This window comes from Neolamprologus multifasciatus, chromosome 18 (assembly GCF_963576455.1).
Source record: "Neolamprologus multifasciatus chromosome 18, fNeoMul1.2, whole genome shotgun sequence".
NCBI classification, from domain to species: domain Eukaryota; kingdom Metazoa; phylum Chordata; class Actinopteri; order Cichliformes; family Cichlidae; genus Neolamprologus; species Neolamprologus multifasciatus.
The window spans coordinates 9,826,314-9,847,810 of NC_140456.1; the positions used below are offsets into that span (position 1 = coordinate 9,826,314).

At 37.9% G+C, this 21,497-nt stretch overlaps 3 protein-coding genes across 5 annotated transcripts in view; all 3 read left to right on the top strand.

The window, feature by feature from the left end:
* On the top strand, positions 1–7,688 carry LOC146497347 (leukotriene B4 receptor 1-like). 3 transcript variants are annotated; one of them, XM_085139334.1, is made up of 6 exons: positions 259–355; positions 2,267–2,858; positions 3,870–4,070; positions 4,185–4,228; positions 5,987–6,017; positions 6,116–7,688. In XM_085139334.1, exons 2-6 carry the CDS (start codon positions 2,286–2,288, stop codon positions 6,347–6,349), a joined length of 1,083 nt encoding a protein of 360 aa, XP_084995460.1. In that variant the 5' UTR covers positions 259–355; positions 2,267–2,285; the 3' UTR covers positions 6,350–7,688. The 3 variants fall into 3 exon arrangements, with proteins under 3 accessions (XP_084995461.1, XP_084995460.1, XP_084995459.1); XM_085139335.1 differs by lacking the exons at positions 259–355; positions 5,987–6,017 and adding an exon at positions 1–84 and having other exon boundaries at positions 6,085–7,688; XM_085139333.1 differs by lacking the exon at positions 5,987–6,017 and having other exon boundaries at positions 6,085–7,688.
* LOC146497348 (leukotriene B4 receptor 1-like) overlaps positions 260–21,497 on the top strand; it is a 30,357-nt gene continuing 9,119 nt past the window's right edge. Inside the window, exon 1 of the mRNA XM_085139330.1 lies at positions 260–355. The gene's annotated coding sequence lies outside the window, so the exon portion shown is untranslated. The remainder of the gene's footprint in view (positions 356–21,497) is intronic.
* On the top strand, positions 9,306–15,608 carry LOC146497349 (leukotriene B4 receptor 1-like). The gene is made up of 5 exons (XM_085139336.1): positions 9,306–9,836; positions 11,402–11,984; positions 12,716–12,916; positions 13,037–13,080; positions 13,914–15,608. Exons 2-5 carry the CDS (start codon positions 11,421–11,423, stop codon positions 14,179–14,181), a joined length of 1,077 nt encoding a protein of 358 aa, XP_084995462.1. The 5' UTR covers positions 9,306–9,836; positions 11,402–11,420; the 3' UTR covers positions 14,182–15,608.

The window sequence follows — 21,497 nt, forward strand, 5'->3', positions numbered from 1 at the left end:
GCTCACAGGAGCACTGTCAGGGCTGGTGAGCAGCGGATATTTGAACGCGATACATATCACAAAGAGAAAATACATCGTGAAAAGGTGAGTGGATTATAAACAAAAACATGATAATTTTCCATCTCGTTTATTTCGTTCTCAAATAAATGCCTGAAAATAAATTACTTCTTCTCATCATGTCATGATATGATGACCAACTTCTGAACCCATAAACTTCCATCACTCACGTTTATGTATTTATTTATTTGTGGTCAGGTGTGCACAGATACACAAAGGCTTTTACTACAGTGTGCAAAACTGACTCAGAAGCCAACTGCTTGTACTGCACTTCCAGTGAGCGACTGTAGTGACACAAGTAAGGAAAAAAACTTCAATGTGAACCAAAGACTGTTGAAATAATGCTCTTCGATGCACTATTTGCTGTTAGAATCAATGTTTGGTGCGTTTTAATATGCTGTTTATGAGATTATGCTGAATCATTGGCTAGAGCCTTGGATGTAAATAATTTAAAGGCTGCAGTACAGTAGTAAGGAGTGAGCCAACAATTTTGATTTTATTTTCAGTTATTTCTGTACAAAAAGATGTAGAAAAAGATGACTGAAGAAGAAATACTTCCCATGAATCATGGCAATCCTTCAACGTCCTACGCCTATTTCAACTTAACTAAGGGAGGATTCAGGGTCACCTGATCCAGCTCTAAGAATCTGGTTAGATCTAAGATTTTTAGGGCCAAGTACATTACCTCAGTTTTATCTGAATTTAGAAGCAAAAAATTAGAGGTCATCTAGGTCTTTATATCTTTAAGACATTCCCGCAGTTTAACTAATTGGTGTGTATCATCTGGCTTCATGGAAAGAGAAAGTTAGGTGTCATCTGCATTGCAGTGAAACTGTATGCGATTCTTTCTGATGATACCGGATAAAGGACGCGTGTATAATGTAAACAGAATTGGTCCTAGCACTGAACCCTGCGGAACTCCATAATTAACCTTAGTGTGTGAAGAGAACTCTCTATTTACATGAACAATTTGGTCTATTAGATAAATATGATTCAAACCACTGCAGCACAGTACTTTAATATATATACAGCATGCTCTTATCACTGTAATAAAGTATTATGGTCTACAGTATCGAACGCTGCACTGAGGTCTAGCAGAACAAGCAGAGAGATGAGTGAAACTCTTCAAAGAAAGCATTCCTCTGCAGATGATCTGTTAGCTGTTCAACAGCGACTCTTTCAAAACGTTTTTAGATCAAAGGAAGGCCTAAGACAGCTAGAGATGGCTTTTTAAGTAATGGTTTAATTAGTGACAGCTTGAAGGCCTGTGGTACCAATTATTAGAGATAGGTTGATCATATTTAAGATTGCAGCATTAATTAATGAGGCAGCACAGTGGAAGGGTGGTTAGCACTGTTGCTGCATAGCAGGAAGGTCCTGAGTTCAATTCCACCATCAGGCTGTGTTTTTTCTATGTGGAGTTTGCATGTTCTCCCCGTGTTTGCGTGGGTTCCCTCTGGGTACTCCCGCTTCCTCCCACTGTCCAAAGACATGCAGTTTGTGGGGATAGGTTAATTGATTAATCTACATTGCCCATAGGTGTGAGTACAAATGGTTGTCTGTCTCTCTGTGTTAGCCCTGCGAAGGACCCTCGGGAACAAATTAATTTCATAAATTGGGGTTCCACTGTAATTATTCCTGCGTCTTTCAGGATCTTACAAGGCTTTAAAACGACACATTGACTATTAAATTTGTCGTCGACGATTTTGATAGTCAACGTGATCGTGACTAGACGACTAATCGTGGCAGCCCTACTGGGAACACAGGGAACTTGGAGCGTGGAGAAAACACAGCGTGAGGGGACTGGTTTCCCCAAATCTCTGACCACAACGCTACTGAATTTTTTGATCTCTGCTTAAAAGTTGTGTCTATACCAAAAAATCCACCAATTTAAATTAACTCTACTATTTATGCCAAGAAGAATAATCAGATAGCTATCCACAATTATACTAGAAGCTTGTTAATGGCTAGCAAAAGCCTTGGTGGAGGTGAAACTTGCTAAGGGATATTTAAACAAATATTAGTGGAGGTGTACATATATATTTCACTCTGCATATACTTTTGACTCTATGTGAATTAGAGAAAACCCAAGCTTTATAAGTGCAGGTAGGGAATATGTCTGTTAAGTATGTATGTTGAAGCTCTTTCTTGACTAGTAATTCATGTTTCAATTGAAGAGTCAAAGAAAACCAATGGGTTTTTCTTTCAGGTTCAAAAGTTCATCTAGCATGAACAACATAAGTGTCTCATTCCTGACTGGCCCAGAGACTGACCCTGATGAGGAAAATGCTGTGAAAAATAACTATTCCACAGCCATTGGTGCCCTCATCTTTAGCTTGGTCTTCCTCCTGGGTGTCCCTGGAAATCTCTTCATTGTCTGGAGCATCCTGGCCCGCTGCCGACAACGCTCAGTCACCACCCTCCTCATCCTCAACTTGGCATGTGCTGATGGGTTCCTCATGGCTCTCTCCATCTTTTTCATCATCTACCTGGCCATGAAGTCGTGGGTCTTTGGTAACACCATGTGCAAAATTGTGTTCTACCTGTGCAACTCCAACATGTATGCATCAGTCTTTCTGATAACCCTGATGAGCGTGAACAGGCTGTTGGCCGTGGTCTTTCCACACACACTGTATCACCTGATCACCAGGAAGGTTGTGAAGAGGGTGATCCTAGGCACATGGGTGCTAGTGATGGCCATTTCCATTCCCTCGTTGGTGTTTCGAGATGTGAAAGAAGAAACTGATAATATGACTCAAACAACATATGTGTGTGTACCCAATCACACACTGCAAAGACATGTAAGTACACTTGTGTTGGTTATCTGTCTTCCACTGATCTGATTAGATTCATAACCATATTTGTTTCCATCATCAAAATGCCTTCTAAAAACCTTCTGCCTATGAGAGCCCGTGAAATAGTGAATGAGGTATTGAACATGATCACGCTTTGAGCAAAAGGGCCAGAATTCTTCATTCATGACTTAATTAATAAAAGAAAAAATGGTTCTTTAAAAGACTGGTTAAATGTTGTTGGGGAAATCTACGCAATGGAAAAAATGACTTACATTCTCAGATTAAAGGAGGATATTTTGGTTGTTTGTTTATTTCTCCTGAAATGTAGTATATCTCTGTGTTTAAACTGTAACTATTGATAAAAACTACCGTGTCAAAAAATACTCTTATAATACTCTACATTTTATTAGATATGATTTCATGAATAATTAGACAGCTAAAACATTTGCCTATTTTAACAGGAACACACTATCTGAAACTGAGAGGAAAGAAATATTGCAGATGTGTTTGTTACTGTGTTTAAGGCCTTGGAAGCTGCAGCTTAACTAGTGTTCAGAATGTAGTTAAAATAACTAAAATTACACCAGACTGCATGTTTTTTAAGCCCTTGAGCCCACACACTGTAAATACTGATGCATGAGTAGTGGCACTGCACAAAAGTCTGAAAATCATTTTGCATTGATCCTTCATAAATGTAGTAATGCTCTTCTGTAAAACATTCCTTCTTTACAGGTAAAAGTCCTCCTTAAGTAAGGTGGCAAAAATATTAGAATCAAAATATTCTAAAACTACATAAAGTAAAATGATTTATTTTTCAGAATGGCCCTTTTTAGATCAAAGACCATAACAACATTATTTGGTTTTAGGTCTTCAGATGTTTCATTTTGTCCTCTCATTTGACAAAAAAGAACCAGAGAACTTGATCAGTTTAAACAGTTTCATAATTTTGGCTCTATTTCTTTGTTTTTCATTTAATATTTAAAGAAACAGCTTTTCTTTATATCCTCTCATGTGCAGGTGAGGTTTGAGTACGCCTTTCAGACAGTGGCAGGATTCATTATTCCTTATGCAATCATTATAACCAGCTACGTTCTCATCCTGAAACGCCTGAGGGAGACCAGGTTTCAACGAAATTCCCGCAGCGAGAAACTTATCCTGGCTATCATCATAATGTTTGGCCTGTTCTGGTTGCCGTACCACGTCATCAACATAGTACAGGTGTGCAAGGGCATCTTCTCTACCAATAACCCAATAACCACATCAAATCTGTTTGTAAATCGATTATCTGAGCATTTGATTGAATACTGAGTGGGTTTTTATTTTTCACCCAAGGTGGCAGCTGCGTGGTACGGAAAAGACTCAGCAACAAGAAAACGGTGAGTAACTGAAGATTTTCATAAACATGGTGCTAAAATTAGTGAAGTACAATATTGTCATTTTATGCATTATGTCCAGTAATAACAATACTCAAATTCAAAGCTGATATATGTAGTCTGTCTCTGTGCATGCAGTGACATACACCTAGATTTAATTTTTACCATCCAGTAAACTGAATATACTATAATTGAGAGTTTGAATGTGCCGCCATCTTCAGTATATAATATTATCAAAATATTCCAAAATCTGGAGAAATCTCAATATTCGGGCTTCATGTGACACTGCACTAAAAGCAGGCAGGATTCTGTTGTGGAAAATCACTGCAGGGGTTCAGGACCACTTCCAGAAATCTCTTTGTGAATATCATGTTCACCTTGCCATCCAAAAGGTTGAAGCTCTAACAAACAAGAGACAGATCGTCACTGATTTCTAGACTCGATTCCGAGTCACAAGGTCCCGATTCAATTCGATCCATGATTCGATTCGATTCAATTCAATTCAATTTTGACCCAGACAGTCAGAGATATTATAATTCTGATCATTTATCAGTACTGGCACTTGTGAGACTTCATCAGAGATGTAAGCAACACAGAAGATGCCTTTGTGTCAAAGTAACTGAGGGTAAAACACAGAAAAAGATTAAGGAGAGTTTCCTGGCCTGGCTATTTATAGCAGATAACCTTAAAAATATTCTGCTGTAGATCAAAAACGGAAGAAAAGCACAAATCAGTATATGAACATTACTGATGCTGCTGAAGTGAAGCAGTGTAAAGATACAGAGGGTTTATTAGAGACACTTTAAAAAAAAAAAAAAAACAGCGGCCGACAATGCTGTAAACAATGGTAGACTGGTGCGTAATAAGCAAGCAAATAATGCAGAGATTTGAGATGGGAAACTGTTCTTGAAGTACACTGAGAGAGAGAGCAAGAGAGAGAGAGAGAGAGAGAGAGAGAGCTGTGCAGGAATTGTGATTTTATTGCGGTGGAAGCAAAACAGCAAAAGTCAGAGCGAATTAATGGCGATGTTTATGAAACGTGAAGTATAGTTTTGATCTTCTTTTGCTGCCAGTCAATTTAGTTTGGAGAGTGACAAAACACACATTAAGAATGTGTGAGCTCTCGGCTTTCAGCCCCAGTGGGTGAGAAAGCCGACATCTCACAGATTCTGAAGCATCGGCTCTGCGCATTGTGTTTACATCTTTGTGTGGAATCCATTTACCTGCTCTCACTTGCTTTTTTTTTTAGCTGTTTGGTGGTTGTTGAAATAGTTTTGTGAGTTTTAACCTGAGATTCTGGCATTTCTGGCAAAATACATGTATATTTAAAAGTCGATTCAGGATTTAATGAATCAATATCACTTTATTCAAGCTAAAATTTTAATTTTCCGATTTTAATCGGAAATTCAATTATCGAAACCCACCCCTAGTTGAGACTCCTCCTCTGGACATGTGAAGAGGAGGAGTAGTAGGTAAACTGGATAACAGATATGCAATAAGGAGCTGCCAGGAAGGAGGAAAAGACTGCAGAGAAAATTCAGAATGAGAATACTTTAATTATCCCTGGGGATTATGCGGTTCCAGAACCATGAAGGGAGAAGCCAAAAGAATAATAATAAAAAGATTTAGAAATCATCTTTTTAAGGAAGGTCTCAATATGTCTTGATACTGCAGGTGATGATTAAGGGGTATTTGAGTAACTCTGTACAAAAACAATCACCATCAATGTGAAAAATCCAACTTTAACTTTCTTCCCTGCAGATTGCAGGATTTTGCCGACTTAAGCCGAGCGGTGACCGCTATGTGCAATGAACACAGCTGAAAAAAAAAAAAAGACTTTTCAAACTTTTCCCCTGCAGATTAGATGCCATCTCTCAGTCCAGCCGTGCAGTGACCGCAGCTTTGTCCTTCATCAGCAGCTGTGCTAACCCAGTCCTCTACACCTTTGCTGGGAAATCCTATATCAAGAATAATGGCTTTGCCTTTATGGCTAAGCTGTTTGAGGGAACATCATCGGAAACAGGAACCAAAACCACCCGGTTCACAGCAACAGACGATCTGGGAAAGAATAACGTTGTTTCTGAAAATCATACAGTGGCTTCTACTCTACAAAATCGATGTTGAATGAACTTAATGCACTTAACAGACTGTATATAAATGAGAACACTTAAAATTGTGTAAATCTTTAAATGGAATATGTAGCTTGAGCATTTGAGGCTACAGACGATAAGCACCAGCACAGTATATTTAGAATCTGATAACAGAGTTTAAGTGAAAGTCAGAGGCACAGGCACAGCCGGGCTACTTTTGCCTGCATGCACCTGAATATCTGTAAAGTGTATAGGACTGTACATACTTTTTTTGTGTGTGTCACATTATGTGTATGTGAGAATGCTACCTAACATAGAAAGCAGACTCAGCTGAGTGTTTTCATGCTTAGTGTGTTCATTTATAGTCAGGTGAATGAATGAAGATGGGAAGTTTCCTTACACAGAGACACAGATTGAATGGTTTATATGACACTGTGTGGGATGTGTTCATGTGATGTGTGTGTGTGTGTGTGTTTTAAATGCAACTGTTAAGAATTGTAAATGGCTGTACCCAAAAGGCAGACTCACAAAATCGCCATAAAGCTCAGTAGGTTGATTTATAATGATATAACTATATCAAATGAGCTGACAAAGAGTGATGTAGCCTAGGTGGGCCTAGGACGTAGTCTAAGAGGGTCATGAGAGAGAGAAAACAAGTGTAAGTGATGACTTGCAGGGAGGAGAAAAAAGTAGTTCAGCTCAGAGGAGACATTGTGAAGTATTCCTCAAGGCAGGCCTAATCAAAATTAGGTTTTTGGGGCCTTCTATTACTGTCAGTAATACTGCTTAGTGATCATTCACACACCTACTATTATCTTATTTCATTTTCTAATGTTCCATTATAAATATGCTTGTGAAACTAGATGTGAGAACTTTTTGTTGTTGTTAGATTGAGCTTTAGCACTGTAGATTACAAAAAAATCAGAAAACAATTTGCACACTCGCAGAAACATAATTCAAATAATATTTAGCAAAGTCAGCATCTCCCCCTAATGGCCACACAGAGAAGCAATATACAAAACCTCAAAGAGCTGCACAGTTGCAGCAGTGTTGTTTGCATCATCTTATTGTAAGCCTGGAAAGTTTAACCCATCTATGACTTTAATCTGAATTGGTAGTAAGTTCAGCTGCAAGTGTGCCTGGGATTGATTTACACTTGATATTCAGTGTGATATAATATTGTAATAATTGTTAAAGGCTATTCTACTGTGACAGGTTGACTACCTGTGTGCACTGTTGTTGTTTCTTTAAGAGACATGTTCGGTTGTGCAGCAGGAAATGTCATTGAGTGTGTGCAGGAAGACAGAGGTCTGTCTTAGGGGTTAACAGCCTGTGTTCCTCTACCTACACAATAAACCGTGGTGAGATCAAAACGTCTGGTTCTTGAGAGCATATGTGAACATTACAATATTAACTAGGATACTGAATGTCATAGGCCAACTAAAATTAACAAAATAGAACAACAAAATTGTATTTATTATAAATACATCAGCTGCCTTATTATTTTTGGTTTTAAAAAAAACTGTAACAGTTTCTGCAACAACACAGCACTACAAAAATTAGACTAATGATTAAAAGCAATTTAATGAACCTATGTACTTAAAACATGGAGCTTGCCTGCTCAAGCACTTGCCTTGCTTGTCCAGAGGGAAATGCCTCTGTGGGATCCACAGGCTGACTTTGGGCTTTTGCTAAATGTTGCGTACTGTCTGAAAACGTGTTGCCAATGTTTTGTTGACAGTTGGTACATGATTTAATGTCATTCATCTAATTCATCTTACTGTGATGTTAAGTGGGCTAGAGCATTTCAGTTCAGTTCATGTATGTAGCACCAAATCACAACTTCTGGCTTGGAGCATAACCGGTCAGTATCACCCTTCTGTCAGTTTAATTACACATTTAAAACCTGAGATATTTTGGTATTAAAAAAGAATAACAATTTCATCTGTACATCTCAGTTTTTCTACATGATAAATGATGAATCTATTTTGTAGGGTAAATTGAACACTGCACACTGTACTGCTTCACGGCGTGTGCAGCCCTTTACATGGCTGTAGAACAGAAGCATAGGGCCCTTTGAAGGGCTGTAAAGCAAAGGCCTGCGGCCCTTTGAATGACGGTACAGCAAAAGAAGGTGACCCTCAATAGTGTTTATTTTTTTCCAGCTGAGTAACAAAAGGATCGGAAAGATCGAGTGAGGATCTCAAAGCAATAGATGAGAAAAGCGAGTATGAACAGAATAAAGTTCAATTTAAAAAAAAATATGCCAGGTGGCGCAAACTCAAAAATATAAATTATTAGCACATATTTCAAATTAAATTTTAATAAATTTGTCCCATAATTGGACTGGGAATTTTCTAGACTTACTCACTCAATGCATTTTACACATTTAAATAGACAATTCGCTGAAAAATTTGAATCATATGTATTTCTGTTATTTCATTTTATTCTTATTTTCAAATATCTGTGATTTATGCCATCTGTTAATATAATGATGTTCGCCTGATGGTGCTCAATGTGCAAATTTTACATTGATTTGTTTATTAAATGGGGAAGGAGGGAGGGAGGGCAAGGCAAAGGACAGGGGCAGATGCTGACAATAAATGTACACCAGGTGCTTAGGGGGAAAGGTATATTGCAGTGGAATCAAAGCTAAGTTATTGATTACTCTTTCATATGGTTGTTTGTTTGTTTTTTTGTAATTTATCTAATTCATCAGATTCAAGATAAATCCCAGCCAAAAGTGAAAAAGAGAATAACACTTCCAGCAGGCTCCTGGTACATATTATCGAGATTGAAGAAAAAAAGTCTTTAAAAATCCACAAGATTTTATGTAAATGTAAAGTGACATTCCTTTAAGTTTTGGTTTACTGTAATGTAAAAGTACAGAAGGTTTCTGTGTTTTAATTTTTTTAAAAATCTATATATTTTTTACGGCTGTTGGAATATTATTTAAAAAATTTTTTAACACATTTCTTTGTTTCGTTTTGTCTTGTTTCATTTTGTTTTATATTGTGAAGAGTAGCATCTTCATCAGTGGCAGAGCCTTGTATGAACAAGTAGGTTTTGCTGTTGTGTGTGTGATCTCTAAATGCGTGTTTGCGCTTGTGTGCCCAGCATACATGACACAGGAAAGTCTTTTGAATCATCTAACCCCTCAGGTGCTTTTCATTGCACAACACTTAGCTTAGAGTTAAAAGTGCCTACGGATACAGAAAAATCCATTCTGGTACATCACGCTGGGACATCCGTTTTTAAAGAATGCATATAAAAATAACAGAGTTCATATTCTGTTTTAGATTCTACACGACACTCATACATGGTCATGAATACAAAGCTTTAGAAAGAAAACGGAAAAGTGGGACTTTTAAGGAAGGGCATGCCTCTCGGCATCCCTCCCCTCACTGACAGCATGTTATAGCCTGCGAGGCAGGAAAGGGTTCAGTTTATGTGGTCTGAGCTCACAAGAACACACTCAGACTTCGGGAGCACATCACAGAGCGATAACAAACCATAAAAAGGTGAGTAATATCATAAATGAACATTTAGCATATTTTCTTTTAGACCTCCTTTTGATATTTTTGATACATAGGTTAATTTCAAAGTTTAAATTAATGCATACCAAATGGTTTACAAACCTTCTGCATGTTATGGAGCCCTTCCATATAAAGTCATTGCCATTCTCTGCAGTTCTTTTATGATTCCCAATTTTTGAGGGGTTTTTTTACCCAAAGAAATGCTTGAAATTGAATGAGATAAAGACAATCACACCACTTATTTTTTTCTTTGCGGTCAGTGTACAGATGCTTTTTACTACAGTGTCTAAAACTGACTCAGACAATGTCTGTGACGTCTGCACTTCAGTTTTCTATGTGAAAAAATGAGGTGAGAAAAAGAAAAAAAAATCAAGTTGAATCAAAGACTATGTTGAAACACTGTTCTTTGACGCAGTGCTGCCAGTGTTCAACGTGTTTTAGCACGCTGCCTCTGAGGCTGAATTGTTGGCTAGAGTCTTGGATACAAATATTTTAGAGGCTGTGTCAGGGTAGCACATCTCCCTCTTTAAAAATGTATTAGTCATTTTTTAAATCTTCCGTATATGTATATGACTTCTGGTTATTATGGGTTTTATTTATTGAAAGAACCAAATTGTCAAAGAACTCTGTATTCAGTAATTTCTGTCACTTTTTGCCTCTTACATACCTTTCTATCTGTTTCTATATCTTTTCAGGTAATTTCTTTTTTTAATGCAGAGGGATGATTCAATGGAAATACCACTTTTAATTATAACTTATGTGTCAGTGTGGAGCTCTCGATCATATGCCCATTCAAACCACTTGTTCATATTTTTCACCTCATGTTTCATTTTACCGATTACCGAAATTACACATTAGCAGACCTCACAACTAGAAAAAGTACAGTCACATAATTATGAGATGTTGTTTTTATATATAACTATATTATAAATTATGTTTTATAATATCTAAGTATATCACTGGTTGGAGATACAATACGTATGTGCATTTGTTTGATAAAATTTTAGAGTTTCAATATTCATCTACCAGACATATTAAAGTAAACAACTATATCTAATTTGCTTAACACAGAGACAAAAGAGGTAGTGGTTTTAGGAAGTGTCTGAAATCCAACTGTACAGAGCTGATGGTAAATGATGGTAAATGATGGTAAATGATGGTATGACGCGTTTCACTGTAATTATTGTTATTTAACCCTGTCATGCATGACTTATGACTACCTTAATATGGATTTTTTTTACTTAAATATTTATTCTAAGTATTTATACATTTTTTCATGCCTAAAGATGAATAAAACTACTTTAAAAAAATCCACATTGAGGTTGTCATAAGTCATGCATGAAAGGGTAAAAATTATAAATGAATGAAAGAATAAATAAATAATACTGTAGTGGCAATCTGCTAACCTGACAGTTCCATGCTGAAAACTGTAAACATGAAGTTAGCATTGATCAAAGTGCTACTTTAGTGTTTTGGACGTCATTAGTTTTGTTTACTAAACTGTTGACTGAGTTTGTGTTTGAGGTTCTAATGTTTTTTCCCACTTTCAGGGTCAAAAATTCTTCTACAATGAGTAACACGAGTCCCCCACCTCTGACAAATCCAATTCCCACTGAACCGGCAGAAGATAGCGCTGTGAGCAATAACTATTTTACAGCCATTGGTGCCCTCATCCTCAGCTTGGTCTTCCTCCTGGGTGTCCCTGGAAATCTCTTCATTGTCTGGAGCATCCTGGCCCGCTGCCGACAACGCTCAGTCACCACCCTCCTCATCCTCAACTTGGCATGTGCTGATGGGTTCCTCATGGCTCTCACCATCTTTTTTATCATGTACCTGGTCATGCAGTCGTGGGTCTTTGGTAACACCATGTGCAAAATCGTGTTCTACCTGTGCAACTCCAACATGTATGCATCAATCTTTCTGATAACCCTGATGAGCGTGAACAGGCTGTTGGCCGTGGTCTTTCCACACACACTGTATCACCTGATCACCAGGAAGGTTGTGAGGAGGGTGATCCTAGGCACGTGGATGTTCGTGATGGTCATTTCCATTCCCTCGTTGGTGTTTCGAGCTGTTACTGCTCAAAACAAAACAAAACTTGTGTGTGCACCCAATCACACACTGTCTGAACATGTAAGTACACTTGTGTTAGCTATCTTTCTGCCACTGATCTGATTAGTTTGATAACTATATTTATTGTCATCCATAAAATGCCTTCAAAAATCATCTGTACATTTGAGAGCCTGAGAAATAGTGGGTAAGCTACTGAACATGATAACATATATTGAGTAAAAGGTCCAGAACAACTACCTGAAATTGAGGCTTTTTTGTTTTGTTTTGAAATAAAGATGCATTAATAACTTAAACATCTGCACAAGCTGATATCAGCTTTCATAATTCATATCAGTTTATTTCGTGGTAGAGTGCTGAAATGGTGAAGAAAGAAAGAGAGAGAGAGAAAAAAGCTTTGTTACTGTGTTTAAGGCCTTGGAAGCTGCAGCTTAACTAGTGTTCAAAATGTAGTTAAAATAACTAAAATTACACCAGACTGCATGTTTTTTTAAGCCCTTGAGCCCACACACTGTAAATACTGATGCATGAGTAGTGGCACTGCACAAAAGTCTGAAAATCATTTTGCATTGATCCTTCATAAATGTAGTAATGCTCTTCTGTAAAACATTCCTTCTTTACAAGTAAAAGTCCTCCTTAAGTAAGGTGGCAAAAATATTAGAATCAAAATATTCTAAAACTACATAAAGTAAAATGATTTATTTTTCAGAATGGCCCTTTTTAGATCAAAGACCACATTGACATGACTTAGGTATTTAATCTCTAAGGAAATGGCTTTATATCCTCTCATGCAGGTAAGGCTTCAGTACACCACTGAGACAGTGGCAGGATTCATTATTCCTTATGCAATCATTATAACCAGCTACATTCTCATCCTGAAACGCCTGAGGGAGACCAGGTTTCAACGAAATTTCCGCAGCGAGAAACTTATCCTGGCTATCGTCATAATGTTTGGCCTGTTCTGGTTGCCGTACCACATCATCAACATGATACAGGTGTGCAAGGGCATCTTCTCTACCAATAACCCAATAACCACATCAAATCTGTTTGTAAATCGATTATCTGAGCATTTGATTGAATACTGAGTGGGTTGGTGTTTTTTTTTCCCACCCAAGGTGGCAGCTGCGTGGTACCCAAAAGGCTCAGCAACAAGGAAACGGTGAGTAACTGAAGATTTTCATAAACATGGTGCTAAAGTTAGTGAAGTACAATATTAATACAATAATAGTAACAGTAATAACAATACTCTGTAATTCAAAGCTGATATTGGTGGTATGTCTCCGTGCATGCAGTGACATACACCTAGATTTAATTTTTACCATCCAGTAAACTGAATATACTATAATTGTAAAGAGTTTGAATGTGCCGCTATCTTCAGTATATAATACTATCCAAATATTCCAAAATCTGGAGAAATCTCAATATTTGGGCTTCATGTGACACTGCAGTAAAAGCAGGCAGGGTTCTGTTGTGGAAAATCACTGCAGGGGTTCAGGACCACTTCCAGAAATCTCTCTGTGAATACCATGTTTCCTTACCACCCAAAATTGCAGGTTTAAGGTCTGACTTATGAGTAGTCATATGTGACTAGGATGTACAAAATTAGAAATGAATACATCAAAGAGTCAGATCAGGTTAAGCCGACAGAGGTAATATTAGACAGGCAACGTTGAGATGGCATGCACAAGTGCAGAGGAGGGATAGTTGATACAGTGGATAAAAGATGTGGAATAAGGAGCTGCCAGGAAGGAGGAAAAGAGGAAGACTGAAAAGAAGATTCAGATTTAGAATACTTAAATAATCCCTGAGGAAACTGTGTGGTTACAGACCCCTGAAAGGAGAAGCCAAAACAAGAATAATAAAAAAATCTTAATAGGGTCTTGATACTGCAGGTGATGATTAAGGGGTACTGAGTCAGTCTGACGAGGCTATAATGGCAATCTGTATAAAAACCATCACCATCAATGTGAAATAACTTCAACTTTCTTGCAGATTGTATGGTATGGCTGAGTCAACCCGAGCGGTGACCTCAACTTTGGCCTTCATCAGCAGCTGTGCTAACCCGGTCCTCTACACCTTTGCTGGGAAATCCTATATCAAGAATAATGGCTTTGCCTTTATGGCTAAGCTGTTTGAGGGAACATCATCGGAGCAAACAGGAACCAAAAGCACCCAGTTCACAGCAAAAGACGACCTGGGAAAGAATAACGTTGATTCTGAAAATCATACAGTGGCTTCTCCTCTACAAAATCGATGTTGAATGAACTTAATGCACTTAACAGACTGTGTCTAAATGAGAACACTTAAAATTGTGTAAATCTTTGAACGGAACATGTAGACATGTAGCTTGAGCATTTGAGGCTACAGATGATAAGCACCAGCGCAGTATATTTAGAATCTGGTAACAGAGTTTAAGTGGAAGTACGAGGCACAGGCACAGCCAGGCTACTTTTGCCTGCATGCACCTGAATATCTGTAAGGTGTATAGGACTGTACATACTTTTTTGGAATAATCAAATAAAATTGTGATAATATTATGTGTATGTGAGAATGCTACCTAACATAGAAATCAGACTAAGGTGACTGATTTCATGCTCAGTCTGTTAATTTATAGTCAGGTGAACGAATGAAGATGGGATGCTTGGAAGTTTGCAAAGTTTGGCCTTACACAGAAACACAGAGTGGATAAATGCTTTATATGACACTGTGTGGGATGTGTTCACAGCTAGTGTGACGTTTGTAATTCCTATAATTCTAATGAATGTGCTTGCTTTGAATCTGCTTTGTAGGGCATATTCAGTAAAAACTTTTTTAAAAAAGACTTATTGTCTGTTGTCTGTGTCGTAGAGGGTAAGTCTGACTCCACACCTACACAGTTAAATGAGTGTAGTCAGCAGTTACAGTAGGATTCAGGAGGTATGAGAATAACCTTTTTGGGATTTCTTTACTTGGATGACTGAGCATACATCGAGACGTAGCTTCAATGGGTTTTCATGTGCTCACTCACTCAGATGACATGTAGTTGTCTACCTCCACATACAGCTAGTCAACAAAACTTGTCAAACACAAACAAAAGTAAATCACAACACAGAACATGATGATGAGTTTGTATGAGGCCAACTGACTCGGGACAGGTGCTGCTAGGGTGAGGCAGACGTCACTAACGAAGTCCTTTGGTGCTGCAAGCAGCCACTAGGTATCGAGGGAAAAAGTGTGCATCTGTTTGCGATTTGCAGCACCATTGCTGAATTTTGGCAAGTCACCTGGGTCTGGGCTTAGAAATAGATTTCTAAGCTATTTTATTAGAAATATCCTGTCTCAGAGTGATGCTAAAAAAAAACTAGTTCACGCATTTATTACTTCCAGGCTGGACTACTGTAATTCATTATTGTCAGGATGTCCTAAAAACTCCCAGAAAAGCCTTCAAATAATCCAAAATGCTGCAGCAAGAGTCCTGACAGGGACTAGAAAGAGAGAGCATATTTCTCCTATATTGGCTTCCCTTTACTGACTTCCCTGTTAAATCCAGAATTGAATTTAAAATCCTGCTCCTCACATAAAAGGTCTTAAATAATCAGGCCCCATCTTATCTTAAAGAATGGGAGGGAGAGCCTTCGGCTTTCAGTCTCCTCTCCTATGGAACCAGCTTCCAGTTTGGATTCAGGAGACAGACACTCTCTCAACTTTTAAGAATAGGCTTTCCTTTTTGCTAAAGCATATAGTTAGGGCTGGACCAGGTGACCCTGAATCCTTCCTTAGTTATGCTGCAATAGGCGTAGGCTGCTGGGGATTCACATGATAAAGCGAGTGTTTCTTCTTCAGTCAACTTTCTCACTCACCCCTCTGCACTGAATAATACTTGTTATTAATATGTGGCTGTCTTCCACAGCATGTCTTACTCTGTTTTCCTTCTCTCACCGAAACCGGTCGCAGCAAATGGCCGCCGCTCCCTGAGCCTGGTTCTGAGAGTTTATCCGTCCCACTGTCGCCAAAGTGGTTGCTGATAGGGGGTGATATGATTGTTCGGTTTTTCTCTGTATGTATTATTGTAGGGTCTACCTTACAATATAAAGCACCTTGAGGCGACTGTTGTTGTGATTTGGCGGTGTATAAATAAAATTGAATTGAATTCAAACAATGGAGTAAAGACACAGAGATCTCTCAAAAAGATTTTAGATGTAGTACAAAGTAGTTTTGTCAGTTATTTTAAGGCCAGCTTTTTCTGTTGCCATACATCTTTACTTCATATAAACTCCAAACATTATATAAATGTTTTGGTTTGGTTTTGTCTCTCAAGTCATTGCTGTACTGCAAATTTTCTAGTCTTACTGATCACTCAAAGCACTTTGCACATTTGAATAAACAATATAATTCAAAATTAAAATTACATCTTTATTTTATTGTTTGTTTATTTTGTATATATTATCTGCTGTAGAGATTCATGATGTCTTTTGAAATAATGGAACTAAATGATATTTACCAAACAGTCCTCAATCAAGAAATACATTGGAAAAAACAAATCTTCCAGACTATACCTTCAAATTCTACATTTGTCAAACTTTTAAGATCTCCTTTTGCAAGAGTTTCTTAGGTTGATTCTGCCAAACTTGCCCTAATTATTTTTCTGTTGAAGGAATAAAACAAAATAGCACAAGCAGGATAACTTATATAAACTTCAACAATTCGTGACCTTGTGAAGTAGTCAGACTCTAACGTCAAGGAAGGTGGTAGGGAAACAGACTACGCAGACATTTCAGGTTTCCAGAGGTGAGCAATTTATTTACAGTGAACTTAATTTAATGTGTAACTTAACAAGACTTCCCCCAAATCAACTCCATTAACAAAACTCAACAGAACGTGGACCTGGCAACGCAGCTCACCTCTCCTCTCTCTGAATCTGGTAGAGACTGGCTTTAAACAGGGCCATCAATTTCCCTCCAATTAGCCCAGCCGGTACCACTCACTCGAACTGAGGGATCTAAAACTCTACACAGATGATTAAAAAGACACAAAACATCTTCACACTTCTAATATGCACATTTACACAACTAAATGGTGGTATTAACGAAAGGAAATAAATTCAACAAATCCCTTTAAACCTTAACACAAACAAAAGGAAACATCTCTATGGAAAAAGAAACCCCTCCACTTTAAAATGAGAAAATGCTAGGCAGGTGTTTCCTCATACCTGACCCTCATGAAGACTGAAAAGACAGAACAAAGTATGAACAAATGACTTAATCTGTAACATAATAAAATATAAAGAAACATGTAACTGAGTATTTGCCTTAATTTGCAGAATGTTTGATTTGCCGGCAACAGAACGCTTACACAAACAAAACCCGGGATAGTGAGTGCAACAATGTTACTTAACAAATAGCAAATCATAGCAAATAAATAGAAACAGAATAATGTGTATAATGTGCAAAAAAAGGTCAACACATATGGAACAATAGGAGAGCATTGCAACTGCTCATCCACTTTGTTACAGACCTTCACAATTTGGGTTGGATTTCTACAAATTCTCTTCACTTTTCATACAAAGTTTAATATATTTCTAAATGTATGAAATTCTAACAAAATCACAAAAAAGTCATGTAAAAACTAAACATGATTATAAACAAAACTTCAAAGTCAAAACTTCATAAATTGAGTGGAAATGATAAAAAATAAGTAGTTTCTGTTATTTTTTTACATGGATTTGTTAATAACTGATAAGTTGTGCAATTAAGTAACTTTTCACAAAAAAACTGGTGAAAGAAATTAGATAATTCTTTTTCTTGTGCATGACATCTAATTATAAGTATTAGTCAATTGTGAAAAGGTATAATAAGGTAATTACACAGATTTCACAGTTATATTAGTTGTATATATTTTAAGATTATTCACTGAAATTGGTAAAACTGTAGAAAATTAATAGATAGTGATTTAATGATTTTGAACAATAAATGTTAAATGCAGGTAGAAGTAAAAGGTATGATATAAAAATATAACAAACTCTAAAAATATCATTGTACATATAATGCATTTTTCACACTGAAAAAATGCAACAACAACAAAAATGAACAACTAATTACATTCGTTTGACAAAAATACTTAATACTAATAGAAAGCATATGGAAATCCTTTCCATGATTATATAAGTTGATTTAAAGAGGTATTTTTTGGAATGATAAACAAAGTCTAGAGTCTGATTAACATAAAATTTTAATGGGCTTCCACTCCCTCCATCCTCTTATCATTACCGGGGTTGCAGGGAGGCATCATGGCATCATCTTGCGAGGTGCACCTGCTGCTTGCCACACAGGGAGGAGAGGGTGGGGCAGCAGGGATTCTCTGGCTGGCTGGAGCAGCACCTAATAACCAGCTCACAAAATAAAACAAACCAACAAACTATAGCTGTCAACGATTTAAAATTTTAATGCTGTGGTGGACCACTAGAGGGCTCCACTCACACCCAGTGTTGAGGAAATGTGTTGCTGAGTTTTGTGGCACGATGTATTCAGTTGATGTGAAGAGAGGAATAAAGCTGGTCTGTGCTTACCTCCACATTGGTGACCCCAGACTCGAACATGTTACAGGTCGAGGATGACGCCGGCTCTGGTCTGGATACATCAACGACTGCAGGTCCTCCGTCTCCTGCTGCAGCTAAGTTTGCTGTGGCGCTGAAGCTGCCGGACTTTTGGCTCCATGATCCCGCGTCGTGCCATTGCATCCATTGTATGATTGACAGCAGGGCCGTGCAGAGAGGTTTAAAGGGGCGGGTGCTCAAAGTTAAAAAGGGGCACATTGAGCCAGGCTGAATAACAACAACACACATTCATCAAGAATCTAATATGGGAAGGGCAGGGCTGTGTTGATCTGAGACTGTAGACATTAAAAAGTCCATAGGAGAGATTGTAGCTGATTAAACAAGTGTCATGAGATAATAACAAAATGCAAAGATTGGTGACAGCACTTGGAACCATAAGGCAACAAAAAAACTGTGAGAAATAATTTAGGCTCTGCCTGTGAATCACTCTTTGCTTCTCTTCTTCCTTCCATCCCATCATTTCATATATCACTCTCCACTTGCTGTCTATGTGAGAACAAGGCACAACTTGCTATTGCAATAAACTATAATTTAATTATCCACACCTAACAACTCTTGCACTTAATCTATAATAAAATGATGACAAAAAAATGTTATAGCACTGCCTTTAGTAGCCTCACACAGCTCCTACTGTTTCCTCCTCATGTCCTTACCAGCCATGTCTGGACAATGTTATATCATGAGTAATATTTTTTTTTTAAAAATCCATCTAAATAAAACACACACACAGGGACATTTTAGACCTTCTTCAGAATACTGTATATACAATGGGCATCATGGTGCTGATCCAGAATCCTTACATTATTATTTATTACTAGAGCTACAATAATAAAGCAATGAGGAGGGGGAAGTAATAAATATGAAATAATGTATTTCTGATGATTCCATTTGTTTCACTATCCACTCTGTGCAGGGGCAAAGCTTATTACATTTTTAAACTGTAGAGATACAATCATTTTACTGCTGTAAAATCCAAATTTTGTCTTATTTAAAATATAAATCTAATATAATCTGCTTCTTAATGTATGTTCTTTAAAATACAGCGTGTGTTTTTTAATATAATTATAATAATGCATAATTATGTGGACATGCATATTAGATCGTTTTTAGTGAAATATAATCCCTCCAGAAAGGCAGGAAAAGCCCGGAAACTTACTTTGAAACTAAATATGTTCTAAAAACTTTAAAACTAAATATGTTCCCTAAAACGGTGACAGAGCTACAGACCCATGACAGCCTTACCCAGGTAGCCAGCAGCTATGACCAGCACTACTTGTGCAGTTAATAAAAGGACAGGTAATGTTTGTCGCGCTGTTGCACACACAGCACGCTCGTTTGTTTCAGTTCGTCAGTTGCCACAAGACAGCTTACCAACGTGTCCGTAATAAGCTAACACTCCTGTGTGCTATACACTACAGTGTACGCTGTACACCTACTTACTGGTTTTGTCGCATCAGTCTGTATGGAAGAAATATAGTAAGTCTATGTCTCTGAGTTAACTTGTTTCTCCTACAGCTCTGGACCGCAAAAAATGCGCGTGCTTTTTGTGAGCTCGTTCCCGGCTCGTAACCAGCGCGTTCTGTCGTCAAGGGCGATCATTGGTTAAATGTGATCATGTGACAGATGCAAGCCAGATCCTTTTATTTAGCAAAACTGTGATTAATAGTTAAATATTATTGTTGAGGGGCACAGACAGGACTCCGCACGCACACACACATTAAAAATTATTTTTTTTAAAAAAGTTGCCTCAACAAAAGGGCACTTTGGGCACCCATCAGGAAAGGGGCGGGTGCTCAAGCCCCTCTAGCCCCCCCCCTCTGCACGTGCCTGATTGACAGGCTGTACAGGGTTATTAAACCGGGCCAAAAACATTTCCTTTGGGACTTTGGAGGTCAGCAGGAGGTCTTCTCTGATGACAGACTTAATCCTGCACATGTTCTGCAAGACAAGAAACACAAAAACTGAAGACATTATGATATAGACTTAAAATTTTCACCGATGTGTTTTCTAAATTCTATCATACACATATGAGTGAGCACAAAAAAAAAACCTATACAAGTATAGATCTATTAGTCTATTAGTTTATGTTGTTGGGTGTTGATACTGGAGTGCAAAATTACTGATGGAAGATGGACAAAAAAATGTCAAAGCCACCAGGTTTAGAAAAAAAGGAGAAAACAATAATAAGCAAAAGATACAGGAAAGCAGATGTGACTTTGGATAAGGGCAGGTATTATGTATCTTGAAACAAGATAACATTCATTAGTAGGAATTGGGAAAACTTCTGTTTACCTTTGTTAGCCACTTGGCTATGATAGTAAACAGTAGACTGCTGATGATAGGACAAAGACAGCAAATATTAAAAATGACATCTCGCAGGCGCCCAAGAGCAATCCTAGTCAGATGCTCAAACCAACTGGCTCCTTTTTGATGTGGCAGCAGATGCCAGCCTTATTTCCACGTATTTCTTTTGGTCACTACCCATAGCTTGTAACTGTAGGTGAAGGTAGTGACATAGACCAAATGGTAAATTGAGAGCTTTGCTTTTATACTAAGCTCTATCGTCACCACGACGAACCAGTACAGCGTCCGATCGCTGCAGACACGGCACCAATCCGTCTGTCGATCTCCCAATCCCCTGACTCGTGCAACCATCAATTACAGGTGACCTGTTTGTTAACAATTCTGACAACAAATTAGAGTGCAGATGGAGGAGATGGATGTTGGATTTACTCCAAAACCTCAATGCAATTCCAGCACAAATGCTTCAAATGTTTCACTGTCTCACATAGCCTCATTTTGGCCCTCACAACCTTCAGGGAACTTAGAAAGAATGTTCCTTCACGGTTCCCCGAAGGTCACTGATTGCTGGGTTATGTAATTAAAACAGAGAACTTAGATGTATTAGCAGCAGCTGTTTTTCAGGGATCTCTGCTGATGTTAGGTAGACAGAGTGCTGAAGTGTTGCTGCCCTCTGCTGGACT

What these genes read in the sequence shown, in the direction of transcription:
- LOC146497347 (XM_085139335.1), top strand. Translation starts at nt 2,286, where the DNA reads ATGAACAACATAAGTGTCTCATTCCTGACTGGCCCAGAGACTGACCCT. An exon ending in ATCACACACTGCAAAGACAT is followed by an intron (nt 2,859 to 3,869) that starts GTAAGTACACTT and finishes TCTCATGTGCAG; the next exon opens with GTGAGGTTTGAGTACGCCTT. An exon ending in GACTCAGCAACAAGAAAACG is followed by an intron (nt 4,229 to 6,084) that starts GTGAGTAACTGA and finishes TTTCCCCTGCAG; the next exon opens with ATTAGATGCCATCTCTCAGT.
- LOC146497349 (XM_085139336.1), top strand. Translation starts at nt 11,421, where the DNA reads ATGAGTAACACGAGTCCCCCACCTCTGACAAATCCAATTCCCACTGAA. An exon ending in ATCACACACTGTCTGAACAT is followed by an intron (nt 11,985 to 12,715) that starts GTAAGTACACTT and finishes CCTCTCATGCAG; the next exon opens with GTAAGGCTTCAGTACACCAC. An exon ending in ACATCATCAACATGATACAG is followed by an intron (nt 12,917 to 13,036) that starts GTGTGCAAGGGC and finishes TTCCCACCCAAG; the next exon opens with GTGGCAGCTGCGTGGTACCC.